This window comes from Dromaius novaehollandiae, chromosome 2, assembly GCF_036370855.1.
Source record: "Dromaius novaehollandiae isolate bDroNov1 chromosome 2, bDroNov1.hap1, whole genome shotgun sequence".
NCBI classification, from domain to species: Eukaryota; Metazoa; Chordata; class Aves; order Casuariiformes; family Dromaiidae; genus Dromaius; species Dromaius novaehollandiae.
The window spans coordinates 160964500-160980154 of record NC_088099.1 but is presented as its reverse complement, the minus strand read 5'-3'; the positions used below and the strand labels follow the sequence as shown (position 1 = coordinate 160980154).

The window sequence follows — 15655 nt, the reverse complement described above, 5'->3', positions numbered from 1 at the left end:
ATTGTTGGATTACTTTGCAGATATAAGGAGAAAGAGATGCCACATAGGAAAGGAGTAAAAACTAGGTTCCTTCTGCTATAGGGTTGTTCTGTGTAGAGAAATGCCACCTCCTAGAAAACCTCATGCAACTTCAACACTACTTCAAGCAATCTCAGGGCATGGAAAAGATATAGATTGAAGCCCAGCAGTTTAATACCGAGAAAGACTGAAGAATTTACCTGGTGTGGAAAGCCAAAACTTACTATCTGGTGGTGGGCTTTTCTGTGAAAAGATTTGGGCTAATGGAAGGACTCTGTTTCTATGTGTTCAAAATGCTACATATTGATTTTGGCCAAGTTTCTAGTTTTATTACTATTGGTTCGAACCTGAGAACTCTGAAATGGTAAAACATACACTTAAATTCTAAAAAGAGAAATTTGGGTCCTGTCTAAATGTCTTCAAAATGATTTTTTTTTTAAAAAAAAAGACAATTTAATCCAAATCATCTCTTTCTTGTGAAAATATTTTGGGGTTGACATAAAAAAAAAAGAATCCCTTCAGCCCATCTTGAAGCTACACTAGATGCTCAAGAGACTGAATCTTTCTATCTCATGATGTTTTTGTTCTTATAGCTAACTACAACCATCTATCATGGACTTCAGTGTGGTGGTTTGTAACGAATCTGGGTATTGCAAATTCTGCAGAACAAAGAGGATCAAGCTGCTCTTAGTTTGGCTTCAACATCCTCCCACAAACCAGTCTCCAGTCAAAGCCCAAGTATCTTCTGTTGCTAAAGTGAGATGGCACTCATAGTAGACATGCATACAAAGAAGAAGGATTTTTGGTTTGTTGGGTTTTTTTATTTTTCATTTTTTGTGGCTTTTTTTGTTTTTTGCTTTTTTTAACAAGTTGCGGAATAAAACTGGTGTGTAGTTTGTGAGCTCAAGAGTCTGACATCCTCTTCAAAAGGTGAAAATTCACAACACTGAGAATGATTTCAGATTGTCTGAAGATTCAGCCAGAAATATGGATGGGTGGCCTTGCTACTTAACCACAGTTAAAAATGCATCAAATCTTCTTAGTTTGAAAGGTTCACAGGTCAGCAAATAGACATTTGAGTGACCGGTAACATCCTAGGAGGTCTCTGCTGCTCAGGGAAGCTGCCCTGACTGGCCATGCATGACCTTGGTGTCCACCCCAAAGGGAGACAGTGCCCCGGTTTAAAAGCTGAGCATTAGGAGCTGCTCAGATGTTGTAACTTTGAATTATTAGTTTTTTAGCCTTAAATATTAACAACTTCTTACTAAACTTTCCCATTCTTTAGGTTTTTTTTCTTTTTTGAAAACTGAAAAAGAATCAGGTTTCATACTATTTTTAGTGAACAAAAATGAATTTGCCTTCTTCCACAAAACTTGCTTCCAGTAGAGAATAATAAAAATAATAAAAAAGAGCTTACCGAAAAATTCACATATTGATCAAAAAGACATTCTTCTCTTTTTTAGTCAGTTCATGCAATTCAAAAGGATGAAAACTCTAAGTGGGGCGTTAACTTATTGCTGAAGAATTTCCACTGATATGGCAAAGTTTTCAAGTATCAGACCACTATTCTGCTAGCTTGGAAGTGTTCACTCAGCAACGCCTGAACAAAATTACCGATGAAATAACTTCAGGCTCCTAAAGGAACCATCTGGTGGAGATGAGACTAACAGATGTGCTTTCACTGTCAGTATCTCAATCCACGTACTTAAGAACTGCACAACTGCACAACTGCTTGTTCACCTGCTTATTAGTAATGTAGCATTTCTATTCTAGCAGCACGAAGGAATCCCACGCATCATGCAAAGCCGGACACTATAGTCTCAAAGCACGAGAGCCCCAGTGCTTCAGTGAACTCTGGGCATTTGCCTTGGAAGAAAATGGAGTGCGGGACTGAATCCTAAGGAATTGAGACAAACAGCTGCTCCGTTAGTGGGACATGGAGTTAAACTGATCACATCCACACTGATAATCAGTAATAGAGGGAACCAAAGTAAGGGTCTTTTAATGCTACACCTTTGCATTTATCACCAAGTCAGCCCTCCTTCTGAACAGATGTGGGCAAACCCTATTCCTTTCCTCTGTATCTTCTGGACACACTGTCTCTAATCATTGTTTTTTTCGATACTCCATTCTGAAATCAAACTTAGCAATAATAATATGATTTAAGGATTATGTCTGCTTTCCTATTAGAGAGGTATCCTGAAGTCACCTATACCTCTTTTTAAGGCCAGCAAAAGTGTTGGCAATGGAGAGAGGGGGTTCTGATGGTGCAGGGTCCCACACCGTTGAAGGTGAGGGGTGTGGACATTGCCTGTCCAGAAGAGTGAAGCGGCAGACATTCAGTTGGGCAGACTCCTGTGCATCCCTTGCTAGCTAAGCAACAAAGGCTGTGCTACAGCTGGGAACTGCGACAAGAGTGTAGCCAATCTGTATTTTCTTCCCTAAAGGCAACTTTGGTAATGTGTCGGTTGATCAATATTTATCTCTGCACAATAAAATACAATTTTCTCCAATCAATGACAATCTGTTTCTCCTACTTAAAACAGGCAATCAGAAGGTGCAAATTATTAAATGACAAAGCAACGTTTCAGAACAGCAGAAACCATACATTTGGGAGTGTCAGCCAAAGGAGATGTCTGTATTGCAGAGGGTCTGTTCTGCTGCAAACCAAAGTCTGTGAGCTCTTGGCATCGTTCAACTCGCTGTTATATTCAGCATCGAGAGACCACATGGACAGGAGAGCTGTGCCTGCTAGTGCAGAAGGGTGTCCACCCTGAGAGAAGCCATCTGAAAACCCGAGATGTTGATTTGAAGGTACTTGCTGGGCCTTCAGAGCTTAGTGTTTGGAAAGCCCAAGAGGAGCTGCATGCCAGAGATGGCTTATGATGAGGTGGAGAAGCTGGTGATGGGTTTTGTGCCATGTCAGGGAGAACAGGGCAAGCAAAGATCTGCTGGAAATGTTTTTTAACTTGTATGTTTGTGAAGACAGAAGTTGTCCTAACACAGGGAAGTTTCTTCCTGTGCCTGGGGAAGGTAGTAAGTGGCATCTTTGAAAGCTTGGATTGAAATCCTGCTGCTACCAAAGATGATTGGCAGAAACTTTGCCCACAGTATCATTGCCAGCCCACAGCCTCCTTCAAAGGATGTTTTATCAAGGTCTGAATGTGAAGTAGGGATGGGATAGCCTTGTAAATAGTAGTCGGGACCCACATCTGAGGAGCTGACCAGTTGTTAATCACAGTGCACTTTTGGGTTAAGTTCTAGGAAATTAAAATATAAATCAAATACCTCAGTCAATGCTCTGTGTAGCTGGGTGTTCAGAAGTCAGATGCAGCCTTCAGGTAATGTCTGAAGACTATTTCCTGTCCCTCAGAGAAAGCTCCCACTGAACTTATTAGGTCTCTATCGGAGTTAGGATTTTTGAACATTGTAAAGCAGACTGTAGCGTGATATCCTCACAAGCAGACATCTCCATGTCAGTCCGTGTGATGCTCTGTACAACTAACTGGGGCAGATATTCAGTCATCCTCATATTTTACCAATGGTAATGGAAGCCACGGCATGGAGAGCACCAGGCACGGAGAAGCAAAGGGCTCTTTCTGGGAACTTTATGCCCAGCGGAAATGTGATGCTACCTTCCAAGATGTGCAAAGCAAAGGCTCCTCTCACCTGTGTCTACTAGGGGTGACTTGCCTGACAAATTTGCAATGAATAAATTATACCAGTTATAAACTGATATTCAAGGGTTTCTCCCCTGTGTGGCCATCCTTTCCCCCTCCCTCTATTTTGAATCATGCCACGTAACCATTCCAGACCAACCTATTCTGTATAAATTTAGAAGCACTGGGTAAAAAATTTCCAGAAAATACCCCAAAGAGATACTTGCTTACTAAGCCAGGCTATTTCCTTCCTTGTTTAAAAGTAGAAAGAAGAGTAAGGGAACCAAGTGTGTGGGTTCCCTTCGAGACACATCCTTGCAAGCATGGCTTCTTCAGGTCTGAAAGCAAAGGGGGGATTTCATGGGAGCCCTTTGTTGAAGCAGTCGCAAGCAGCATCTCCTAGTAACTCTAGCGTGACCTCATTTGTTGTTGAATCCATACTATGATCAGATTTCCAGCACTGGTATTTCAATTCATTATTCTGATGTTAAGAGAATGTATCTAATTGATAGACTTGCTTTAACAGAGAGAGAGTATATTATATTAAGCACTATCTGGAAGCCTGAAAATTATCTGAAAAGAAATGGAAAAATCATTTGAGCCAGGAATGATTCCACTGCATAGTCCCCAGGGTCAAAAGCTGTTGTGATGAAACTTCAAACATCAGGATTTCAGGCTGATGCTGTGATGTCCCAGCATCTGGGAGTGAGACTCTCACATTACTTTCATTCAGCTGCAGTCAGGAGGAAAAGTGAGAAATTCCAAACTGCTCAGGGAAAGTAGGGAAACATGACACTAGATTAGGGAAAAAGAAAGATCCATGAAGACACATCTTTCTTTTCTTAAAGAACCCCATTATTTTTTCAGGCAGGCCTTTGACTTTTTAATGTTACAGTGCTGCCTCGTGTGCTAAAGGGGCATGCCTGAAAATGCACTGTGGTAAGTATTTTAGGTCTTGAAACAGTTAAACATGCTCTTTTCCATGCTTTCAGGAAGAAAAAGTTTGAGCCAAGCTTTTTTTTTTCACGAAAGTCACAGGCTAGGACTGTTAGAGCTAAGAAGAGCTAGGAAGGACCCTGGAGTCCAAGGTTTTGGAGCTGCTGATATATGAGGTCCATGCAATGCAGGAACCTTGCTGCCTGAAATCCCTCTTCCTGTCTCGTAGACAAGGACAATTCAAAATAATGGGATAAGATTATGAATGCACACATGCTTTCCGTGCTGTGCCAGGATCTCTGGATCCAGTAAGGTGAGCATGAGTGAATGATGGGTGCTCCTTTGATTGGTTTGTGATGATATTTTAACGGCATTAAGACTGTATGAAGTTACAGTTTATTGATTTTCTTTTCTCTGTGCCATGATTTGTAGAGGTGAAGATTTATTTTCCTCTGTATGCTTTCCACGAAGCTAGTAGGCAGCGAGGCCAATGGCATCTGGCAGTCAGTCTCCCATTTCCACTGATGGCACAGGCTGCTGTCTCTGGTGCTTGGAGGATCCTTGAGTGCCTGGGGACCAGCCTGGGGAGGGGTAAGGTGGCATGGGCACTCTCGAGGCTGTGGGCTCATTTCCACCAAGGACTAGCAGTGGTTTTGCCTTCCAGGTCAAGGCTGCTGCAGTTGCAATCCAGGGAACATTTGACCTGCCTGCTCTCTCAGGCTAGGGGGGCCTTGGCTTGGTAAGTCTTTCCCTCAAGTGAGCACGCTTTCTGTGGAGGTATTTTGATGACTTTTTTTAACTGCGTTTTGCCTATTCCCTGTTGCTTCGGCAAGATAAACGTCTAAAGGCTGGTCTCCTGCCAGCTGTGGAGCCTGGGAAATTACTAAGACACTCACTGAAATCACCCTAGAAAATTCATGAAGAGAGAGAAAGGAACGGGGTCTAGAAATGACATGGGCACTTTGAGACCAGGAATGACAACCGGTTCCACTGATCCTGAACAGAAACTAATACAGCCTCTGGTTTCCTGCTGCACCTTGTCTCTGCAGAGGCCTGGAAAGCCAAGCAGCTTCAGGCAGCAGGTACTTTTCCTCAGGCTCATCTGCAGTCTGGAAGGAGGAACAGGCTGTCATAACTATCTTTTATTTTTCTGCACAGCTTTAGGATTTTGTGGGCATTTTCCTCCTTCTTCCATTAAAAGTTTCAAGGAGCAAATGTTGATTTCAGTCTCCTCAGTAAGACTTGTGTCCTTCCTTCTGCCTGGCCTGGTTTTGTGGAGTTCATGCAAAGATCTGGAAGCCAGAAGGTGCCATTTTGATCACTTTGACCATCTGTAGATCACAGGCTGTACCTTCTAGTTAAACTAGGCCATAGCTTTTTAAAATAAAGCTTTGATTATAAAATAATCAAAACTGTAACTCTGACTTAAGACCAAGTGTGAGAGTGTTTAGTGTATGACTCTGTAGGCTGTTCTGCTGATTGACTGTTAGGCTTCATCTTGTGTTAGTACAGCAGGCAGGAGGAAAAGCTACAGCTCAGATCCCCCCAGTGCAAAACCCTAAAAAGCAATCCCTAGAAAAGAGCTTTGTATGTTACTATAAGGCAGGAGGAGGAGATGGATGCAAAAAAGATGAGAGAGAAATACTTGAGCATCCCTGTGCCACTGAACACTGAAGTAGCAGAACATGAGTTAGGTTGGGTTTTTGAACAACATAGCTGTGGCAGCACAGAGCTCAGTTTGGGGTAGCAATCCTGTAAATTAGCCCCCACAGGGATCTGGGTTTACTTTTAGAGCTGCACCCTGTAGTGTACTAAGAGCTTTGTATGTTACTATAAGGCAGGAGGAGGAGATGGATGCAAAAAAGATGAGAGAGAAATACTTGAGCATCTCTGTGCCACTGAACACTGAAGTAGCAGAACAGGAGTTAGGTTGGGTTTTTGAACAACACAGCTGTGGCAGCACAGAGCTCAGTTTGGGGTAGCAATCCTGTAAATTAGCCCCCACAGGGATCTGGGTTTACTTTTATAGCTGCACCCTGTAATGTACTTAAACTGTCTCACTTGTCATCGATCAGTAGGTGCTTCTAGACGGTGGGCAGGCATGGTGGCTAATTTTGCAGGCATCCCAGGAGTGAGCTTTAACAAAATGGTTGAAAGGAATCATGAGGTAGGTTTGTGTGTGGATGGAGACCTCCTCGAAGCCTTTGGAGTTTCAGAGGAGAGAGCATTAGAGTGCTTGATGGAGCTTCTACCCAAGGGTGAGCAGAAGTTGATGTGTTATGGAGCAGTCAGAAATGGGATTAGACCTTGTCACACTCAGTGAGGAATAAGAAGCCCCAAAGCACTTTGAAACTAAAGAGTAATAGCTTCTGTGTGATGAGACAGAGGAGCCAGCAGAAGGTAAGGAAGAAGAAGAAAAATAAGGTCAATTTAACACCACTTGTGTGCTTACACTGAAACTGAGATCCCACTTATATCTGAAGTTATATAGCTTCATCCACTACATGCTGCGTCTTGCATTGTCTAAGAGTGCTAGGTCAAGAGGTCCTCAAGCTTCAAATCATTCATCCCAGGAAATGATCCCTGTGGCTCGACTCTTCAGCATCCTTTCTCAAAGCACAGGTATAAAAATAGTTTCACCTGTGCTAGAGACAGTGTTGCTTTCTCTTCGTAACTACTAGATATCCATCTCTCTATTCAAATGCCAAACCTCTGCCCCTCCACCACTGAAGTTCATGAGCAGCTTTGGCCATTCAGGTCTCTAAGTCTTTTACAGAGTTACTGGTTTTCTATTTGCAGTTTTCCTTCTTGCAAACATTACCCAGATGTCCCAGCTGCATGTGCGTGTGACTGTACTAAAATACACCGGGTGTGTTTGTGTGTGGTTTACCAAGAGGTCCTGTGATTTGTCGTTCACAAGAATCCAGCTGATCTATGTCTAGGCCAAGATAAAGGCATATTATCTTGACCAATACATATAATCCCTTCCTCTTCTCCTCTGAGGTAAGACTACAAGCTTTTGACTGAACCATGTTTCTGCGTGACAAGGGCCGGCACAACCCCCTAGGAAATGGCTTGTCCCCTGTCCCCCTGCACTCTCCCAACGCAGTCTGCTACAGCCTCCTGGCTGCAAAATTGGACTCAGCAGAAGTACTTGCTTTCGATTACTGAGATCTCCAGTGTCAGCCAAGGAGGTGGGTATGAAACTTGTGTGCTTTGGGTGCTGCCAGCACCACATCATAAATAATAGTAATGGAGCGTAATTGCTCATCAAGCCAAATCACAGCCTGGAGTGCTCCATCTGGCCAAACTCGCTTCGACATCAGTGGGAGCTTTGCCAGCAGGTGTGCGATGAGATTGGGGCCCAGGCAGTGGTACCAGCAACAGGATATCTAACATAAATCTTAGGGTCTGTTCAGAGCTCTTTGAAACTGCTGGGTGTCTTTGTACTGATTTAGGAGGCATTAGCTAACTATTTTTGCGTTAAACTGCTTCCCAGACAGTACGGATACATCTGCACAATAGTTATCCCAGATGGAGCAAGGAAGAGGAGAATTCCTAAGACTGAGCAATGGGATTTTAAATTTGGAGAGGAGCTGGAACCTCTTCTCTGTTGGGTCTTAAAAAGCATGTGTACAGGGGTAATTTGGAACTTAAAGATGATTTCTTGGAGTCTGCCTTTAGGATGATGCAACTGAAAAAAAAGTGTATAGATATTGAAAAATATTCTGTCCCTGGTGCAAGGTAGTGTGCCTACTTATCAATCATCTATTGCTATTTGACAGTGGTACAACCCTTTGCTAATAGAAATAATTTGCTGCCCTCCATGAAAATAATTTACCATACCCATTTCAGTTTGAACATTCTCTGTTGTGGTTCAAAACTGTGATGAACTGGTTAGCTATAAATTTTCTCTCCTTCCTCCTCCCTCCTGCTTCCCCCGCTTCCAATGTAAAGCTGTGATGAAGGTTAAGGCATTGGGTGTTATCTGAAGTAAGCGCTCTATCCTCAGTGCCCCATACATCCTCGCTAATGCTTATCGCTCCCCTGTGGTATTGGGCAGTATCATTGCTATTGTGCTGAGGTAGAACAGGAGCTGGAGAGAGATAAATGGCCTAGTTATCAAAACTTCTTAGCCTCCCACAGCCCTCATCGGGAATAGAGCTATAAATGACATTCAAATGATGCTGATGGATGGTAGCTGAGCGGGGAGCAGGACGCCTGCGCTCCCGGTGCAGTGCTCGGTCCAGCAGCCTTCTGCTGACGGTGGTGTGGGGATCTCGGCTAACCTGACGCTGGTTGCCAACGCTGTAGTCGTGCGGGTGAGACACAGCGCTAGTCTGCTCACATCTGCTAATGACTTGCTCACAAATCCCTCAGAGTTGCAAAGGTTCAGAATTGGATGTTGACTAAAGCAATATTAATGCTGGAACGTGCAGAGCCAAGCTGGCAGGGTGAGCCGAAGGCAGAGGGTTTAGCTAGAGGCTGGGAAGGGAACGGTAGCAAAGGAGAGCTCAGGATGTGCAAGCCATTTTTTTCCTTCTTCTTTGGCACAAAATGGGCTCAATTTTTAGAGGACCCAGATATTGGAGGGGAAAATTCCTTCTTCAACTCGGTATGATCTACAATGATGGAAGCAACGTTTTTGAGTGCTGGTGCTTGGGACATCTCCAACAGAGGCATGTGGTCTGATCTGAAGTAGTGTGGCCCCTGCGACACTGTGATGTGTCCACAGATCACTTCCAAGAGCTCCCTTTCTGCCTGCTGTCCTTCCTGGTGTGTGAAATAGGAGATGGACTGCACAGATCATAAATTCCCTGCAGAATGGAGAATGAGCAACTACACGGGGTGGTAAATCTGCTTCCCTTTTGAGTTTGGGCTTTTGGGGGTCTCAGCATCTCTGCAGAAGATACCAGGAAAACGCCCCTATCTGGAAGGAGAAGACCTGTCGTGAAAACAACCAGCCATCTGTAGGGCTTTGTCTTTTTGTTTTGTTTTATTACCCAGCCAGAAGGGATGAGACCCTCGGTACCCTTCCGAAGCGTCGCTGCACGCGTGCTCAGCCCTGCAGGCAGGTTCTCGCTCAAGACGAGCTCTGGGAGGAGAGAGGATCCTTCCCGCCTGCTGTGGCAGAAATTGCCGGGGACCGAGGCTGCAGGGCTCCCCAAAACTGCCTCCTCTTCCCATTTCCTTGCAATCGAGAAACTGAGGGGGGAGGGGGAAGGCTACAGGGGGTGAAGGTGTCCACCACGTCCCTTCTGGATTCGGGTCCGAGGCTGGAGCAGGGGGCGGGTACACATGCCCAGGCAGCGGGGGGGGGGGATGACCGGTGACAGCTCGCTGCTAGCTTCTGGGTCCGATGGGTCAGCAGAGCCCCCCGGGGCTGCACCTGGGGTCGGGCCTGGGGGGAGGGACACGGGGAGAGGGGGTGCCCCCCACCTTCGTCCCCCGCCCCACGGCGGCTCGGCGCGGCGCGGTGCAGCCGCATCGGCCGGCAGCGCCTCCAGCCGCCCACCCGCCGCCTCTCCCGGCATCCTTCCTCCCCATCCATCCTTCCTCCCCATCCATCCTTCCTCCCCATCCATCCTTCCTCCCCATCCACCCTTCCTCCCCATCCATCCTTCCTCCCCATCCATCCTTCCTCCCCATCCTCCGCTCCTTCCTGCTCCGGCGGCGAAAGGCAGCCGCAGCCGGGGGCCGGGGATCCCCTCCCCTCCCCTCCCTCCCCCCCGAGCCGGGGGAGGGGGGCTGTGATGCTGCCGGGGGATCCCGGTGCCGAGCGGGGTCTCCCCTCCCGCCGCCGCCGGGGATCTCCCCTGCTCGGCGCCGCCGGCGGCTGCTGGGGGCTCGCAGCCCGGGCCGGGGGGGCGGGGGGCGTTGCGGGGAGCAGCCCCCTTGGCGGGGGGCCCCGCACCCGCGGAGTGCATGACTAGACAGCGGGGCCGGGGGGCGGGGGGGCGGGCGCCCGGCTATTTGCTGGTTGCATACAATGGGCCACTCCCTAACGTGAGCGCCTGGGGGGGGGGGGGGGCAGGAGCTGGGAGGAGAGGAGGAGGAGGAGGGGGGAGGAAGGGGCTCGGGCACCAGGCTGGTAAATAAACTCGGCGATGATTCCCCTCCCTCGCGCCGGCCCGGCCGCCCGCGCCGCCGCTGCCTGCCCGCCGGCGAGGGCGAGCTGAGGGCGATGTGACCGGCTGCCCGCAGCCGCCCGCCGCCCGCTGCCCCCGCGCCGCCTCTCCCACGCGCGCCTCTCCACCTCGCGCCCCTGTGCGCTCGCTCTCGCGGGGGGCGCGCAGCCCGGATCATGGCACTGGGGCTGCCGGGGCTGCCGCCGCCGGTCTCCAGCTCGCCTCCATGGGGCTGAAGGCGCGGCGCGGCGCGGCGGGCGGCAGCGCGGCCGGGGCGGCGGCGGCGGCGGCGGCGGCGGAGCGGCGGGCGGCGGCGGGCGGCGGCGGCGGCGACCCCGAGCAGGGCTCGCTGGCCCTGGGCGCCGGCGGCGACCGCGACGGGACGCTGCTGCTGGAGGGCGCCGGCAGGGAGGAGGGCGGCAAGCGGAGCCCGCCGGGGCTGGGGCTGCTGGCCAAGACGCCGCTGAGCAGACCGGTGAAGAGGAACAACGCCAGGTGCCGGCGCGTCCAAACTTTGATCTACGACGCCCTGGAGCGACCCCGCGGCTGGGCGCTGCTCTACCACGCCTTCGTGTGAGTACGCGGCGCGGCGCGCTGCCCCGCGGGGGCGGGCGGCGGGGGGGCGCGGCGGGACCCCCCCGGGCCGGGGGCCGCGCCCCGGCGGCGCCGCGGGACCGTCCCCGCGGGGCTGCGCCCCACGCCCGCGTTTTGCTTCATCATCCCCGGCGCAAGGCTCGCGGGGGGGACGGGGAGCAAAATGACAGGGAGCTTATTATGGGATGTGCTCCGGAGCGCTTTGCTGTCAGCAGCTTTCCTAAAACGAGCAGCTGCCCGTCAGTCTTTATCCCCCTCTTCTCATACGTACGCGCGCGGTGCCTCGGGCTGACATGTCCAGAGCGGTCTTCCCCAGCCCCTGGGAAAGGGATGCTGCAAGCACCGAGCTCCGGCCAGTTTTATGCCTCCAAGTGCTTAAAGGGACACTGCCGGCTCCAGTTCAGCCTGGAGCATCACATGCGGTTAAACAAGCTTTTATAAACCCCAAGTGAGCAGACTCTTGCAATAGTTGAAAATGTCAAATGAAAACCGTCGGTATTTGGTCCAATAAGCATCGCTCTGCGGTGCACGAAACCCAAGCATTGCAGCGCTATCAGCCAGAAAGTTAAGCTGCCCACAAGCAAACTGAGACTGAACCAGCTCATTCCGTGGCCCAGAGATGACAAGCCAACTTAATGACCGCTGCTTTGCACCCCTGCAGACTCTGACCCTTTAAGTTTTTGTAAGGCATATAGAAAAATAGAGGTTTGCAGCATACACTGAAGTCGGCAGTGTCTTTTTAAAACAAATGTATTTCTCAGTTTCGTGAACGTTTGAAAACCCGGGGGTTGATCAATAATCGTGCTGTTACTGTTTTGTTTCTGTTTTTGTTTTTCTGTAACGTATACTGAGCAAAATTATAACAGATTTAAGCAGTGATTTCTGAAACTGGTTTATTTACCAAAGATGAACAAAGTGCTCTAGGCTGTGGAGGCTGTGAACCTGGAGCTGGAGCCTGGGAAGTCCTGATCACCAGGGTAGTCTTTAGACTTGCGAATAAATACCTTGAGTTTAGGGCTGTGATTTCACCTTTACACGAATTTCTCATTGATGTTTGCAGGGTTTTTGCCCTGGGCAAAGAGTAAAATGCAGTGTTCACTGTTAAAGTGCTGTTGTGGACTACTCCCTCACTGCTGTTACCTTCTTTTCAGTATTTTTATAAAGTGTGTTTTGGGAGAAAGGTTACTGCCTTCCAGTTGGATGTCTGTGAATACTGAACACTAGGTACCACAGGATTTTTTCCAGTTCTTTCGCCCCCTCTCTCCTTAGGAAAACTTATGAGAGCAGACAGGGAGAGTGGGGCTTTGGGGTGTGTTAGGCTGGGGAAAATTCTTTGGTATACAGCTCTCAATATGATCTTGCTCGGTATTACGTAACGCTGCTTCTGCTTGGGGAGAGCTGTGTTTGGACAGAGGTGAGCGCCAGTCACTGCTGCCTTGGTTAGTCCGCTCAGACTGCATGAAAGAGGCTTTATTGCAGGCCGACGTGTTAGGAGAGCTTGGCATCCCTCCATTTGTGGACAGCTGTGGCATCTGAGTCTAAACTATATCAGGGCTTATGTCTGGATGTAAGCAATGGGATGGTGGATAGGTCTAGACAGGCTCAAACTCAGAGACTCGTGTTTGTTTGCAATGGCCATAAAATTTTCCAAGTTACAACATTTGTTTTCGATAGCTTCTTAGATGTTGCCACTAAGGTCAGATCTTTGTGCAATATGGATCATATAACTGACAAAATTTTGGGATGTTTGTAGGGTCCTTCTCAGAAGTGGACCTGGTGTTTTCCATGGAAATGATATGTGACCTTTGGTGTGCAACTTTGGTGGACAGTCAGTCCTGCAAACCTCGGAGCCGTGAGCGTGACTTGCTGTCACATATGTCAGTAAATGTCCTGTTCAGACAATCGGTGCCACCTCCAGCATTAACGAAAAAGCACCTTTAGGACTCCTTATCCTTAAAAGAAGTAAAACACAGAAATCCTTCTGTGGTTTCTTTGGTAAGGTTTCGCTGTGCTCCTCTGTGAATGTCAATGGGGAAGACACTGGCCCTCCAGTAGTTACGAACTCCAATGTGTTTCTGGGCCAGATCCTCCCCGAACTTTATAGGACTCCATGAGGAGATGGAGGAGTGCAGCTGGGCAGGGTCTCCGTGCCTGGCATTATGGTTGGGGAAGACAGGCTTTGCAACACTCCTCACTCCTGTTTTAAGTGCAGAATGTTCTTCCGCGGAGGACCAGCAAGAGCAACATATGTTCAGTGGGGGAGGGCACAATAACGCTTCTGGCCCAGCCGGGTGTCCCCACCCCAGCAGCGCGAGCACAGTCTCCTTCCAGCAGCAGCTAGAGTGCTTTGCCTGCGCTCTGTCCAGCCCGGCGAGCTGGCCCACCTCCTCCCAGTCTACCCAGTGGGGCTCAGCAGTCCCAGGCATCAGCTGGCTACACACTGCACTTCTGTTCTCTCGTGGCTGGTAGATATGTTCTCAGCATATCTCAGCTCCTGAGCTCAGTGGAGGATGCAGGCTTCTGCATTACATCCCCCCATGCTGGGTGGATCAAACCTCACAAAACAGATCTGCCCGAAGTAATAGAAGAGCAAAGCTGAAATCTTCTTGTCAGCTCCCAGAGATTGTTCCTGTCATTGGAAAAAGATGACCCACTCGAGAGCAGGAGCAATGCAGCTGAGTAGCAGTGCTCTGACTTGAATTCTGAAGGCTTTGTTCTTCCTTTGAAATGAGTGGTCTTTCAACTCTTTTCTTTCTGAAAAGGAGTCTCTCTCATGTTGGAGGTGCTGCTGTGATGCTGTGTAATGCCGTCCAGGCACTCCCCGGTGCTTCTTCCCACACTAGAAGAGTTTACACTTTCTCTTGGGCTGGTGAGAGATTCCCAGGCATTCTATAAAATACACAGATTTGCTATTTTACTTTTAAAGAAAAGTCCTACTTATCCTAACGAAGCACTGCACGTTGCCTCAGTCTTCTGAGTAGCTTGCATTAAATACCATACAACCAAATTAAGAGCAAGACAGTTACTCTCATGTACAAAAAGTTGAGAGAGGAATCAGCTCGAGGGTCAGTATGGGTGGATGTAATGAATTCCTCAGAGATGCAGTCATGCAGAAGTGTTTTGGGAATAGCCCATGGAAAGGGGTCTAGCGTTGCCTATCCCAGGGCTTAGGAAGTGGGAAGCAGCTGAGAGAAGAGGACTGCAACATTCAGAGCATACCAAGGGTGTTGTGTGTGGGCAGGGAGGGGCCTTGCCATGTAAAAGGTCTCTGCAAAAATTCCGGATGCCAGAAGTGGTCAGCTTGCACTGACAGTGATTTACAGAAAGAGGTGTTAGATATTTCTCCTGTGATTCTTCCTACTTCCTTGTTCTGCAGGTGTGAGCTTGTCCAAACTTATATTGAAGAGAATGGGGACTGTATCCCAAAGAAGCTGATTCCATTTCTTTCGCCTTCTGAAAATATCTCGTCTCTTGAAGCACTGCTAGACAAACGATTTATGTAACTCCTGTAAAGCTTCGCTCCACTAGGACACCAGGGTTCACAGACTTCTTTGCAATATAGCAATAGCTTGATGGGATCGTTGGTCAGCGAAAAGTGACTATCCCATGAAAAATTTCAACTCTGAAATGCTGAACTCCTCCTGAACATTTTCTGTGGAAAATATTGATTTTTTTTTTCTAATTTGGAAATATCTTCTGGGTCTTGTAGGGCAGGCTACAGTCCAGCCCTGCTCTTCTCTGACCTTGTCTCCCTGTAGTTATAACTGCATTTCCCATGATGCATTATATATTCCTTTGTGCTGAGCAGTGCAGTGTATTATAGGAATCCCCTGCTGTTGTGGCTCGTGGAATGTGTAATTTGGCCAGGGAGACTCACGTGAGCCCTGTTCTTCTCCACAAGCTGTCCAAATGCTTTTCTGTCCAAGGAATCTCAATGATAAACTGAAAATAAATTCATTTTTGTTCTTTCAGTTTAAATATAAACACATAATATTTTGTGGAAAATGGACAGACTCCAAAAAGGTAACAAATCCAGATCAACTGTACAGTTGCAGTGTGTGGAAAATTTTCAACCTGTCTTAGGTAAAAGAGGGATTTAAGGAGAGGTAGGTGCAGAATATTCTTATTTTTATATCTCCCCCTGTGACAACTTCAGCCTTTGCTTTCATGGAAAAATAAGAGAGAGGGGAAACATGGGGAACACATGAAAACCCTACCTAATTTGCCATGCAATCATCTTTCAACACCACTTAGTACCTAGAATACAAGAGGAGGCAGAGCCATGCGATCTGTCAGATCACCAGTCCATATTTCTGCAAA

At 48.1% G+C, this 15655-nt stretch overlaps 1 protein-coding gene across 2 annotated transcripts in view; it reads left to right on the top strand.

Annotated features, from left to right (window-relative positions):
• The first annotated feature begins 10832 nt into the window (after positions 1 to 10832).
• Positions 10833 to 15655, top strand: part of KCNQ3 (potassium voltage-gated channel subfamily Q member 3) — a 204909-nt gene continuing 200086 nt past the window's right edge. For both annotated transcript variants that reach the window (XM_064507886.1, XM_064507885.1), the window contains exon 1: positions 10833 to 11314. In XM_064507886.1, coding sequence (XP_064363956.1) covers positions 10968 to 11314 — 347 coding nt within the window. In that variant the 5' untranslated portion in view covers positions 10833 to 10967. The remainder of the gene's footprint in view (positions 11315 to 15655) is intronic.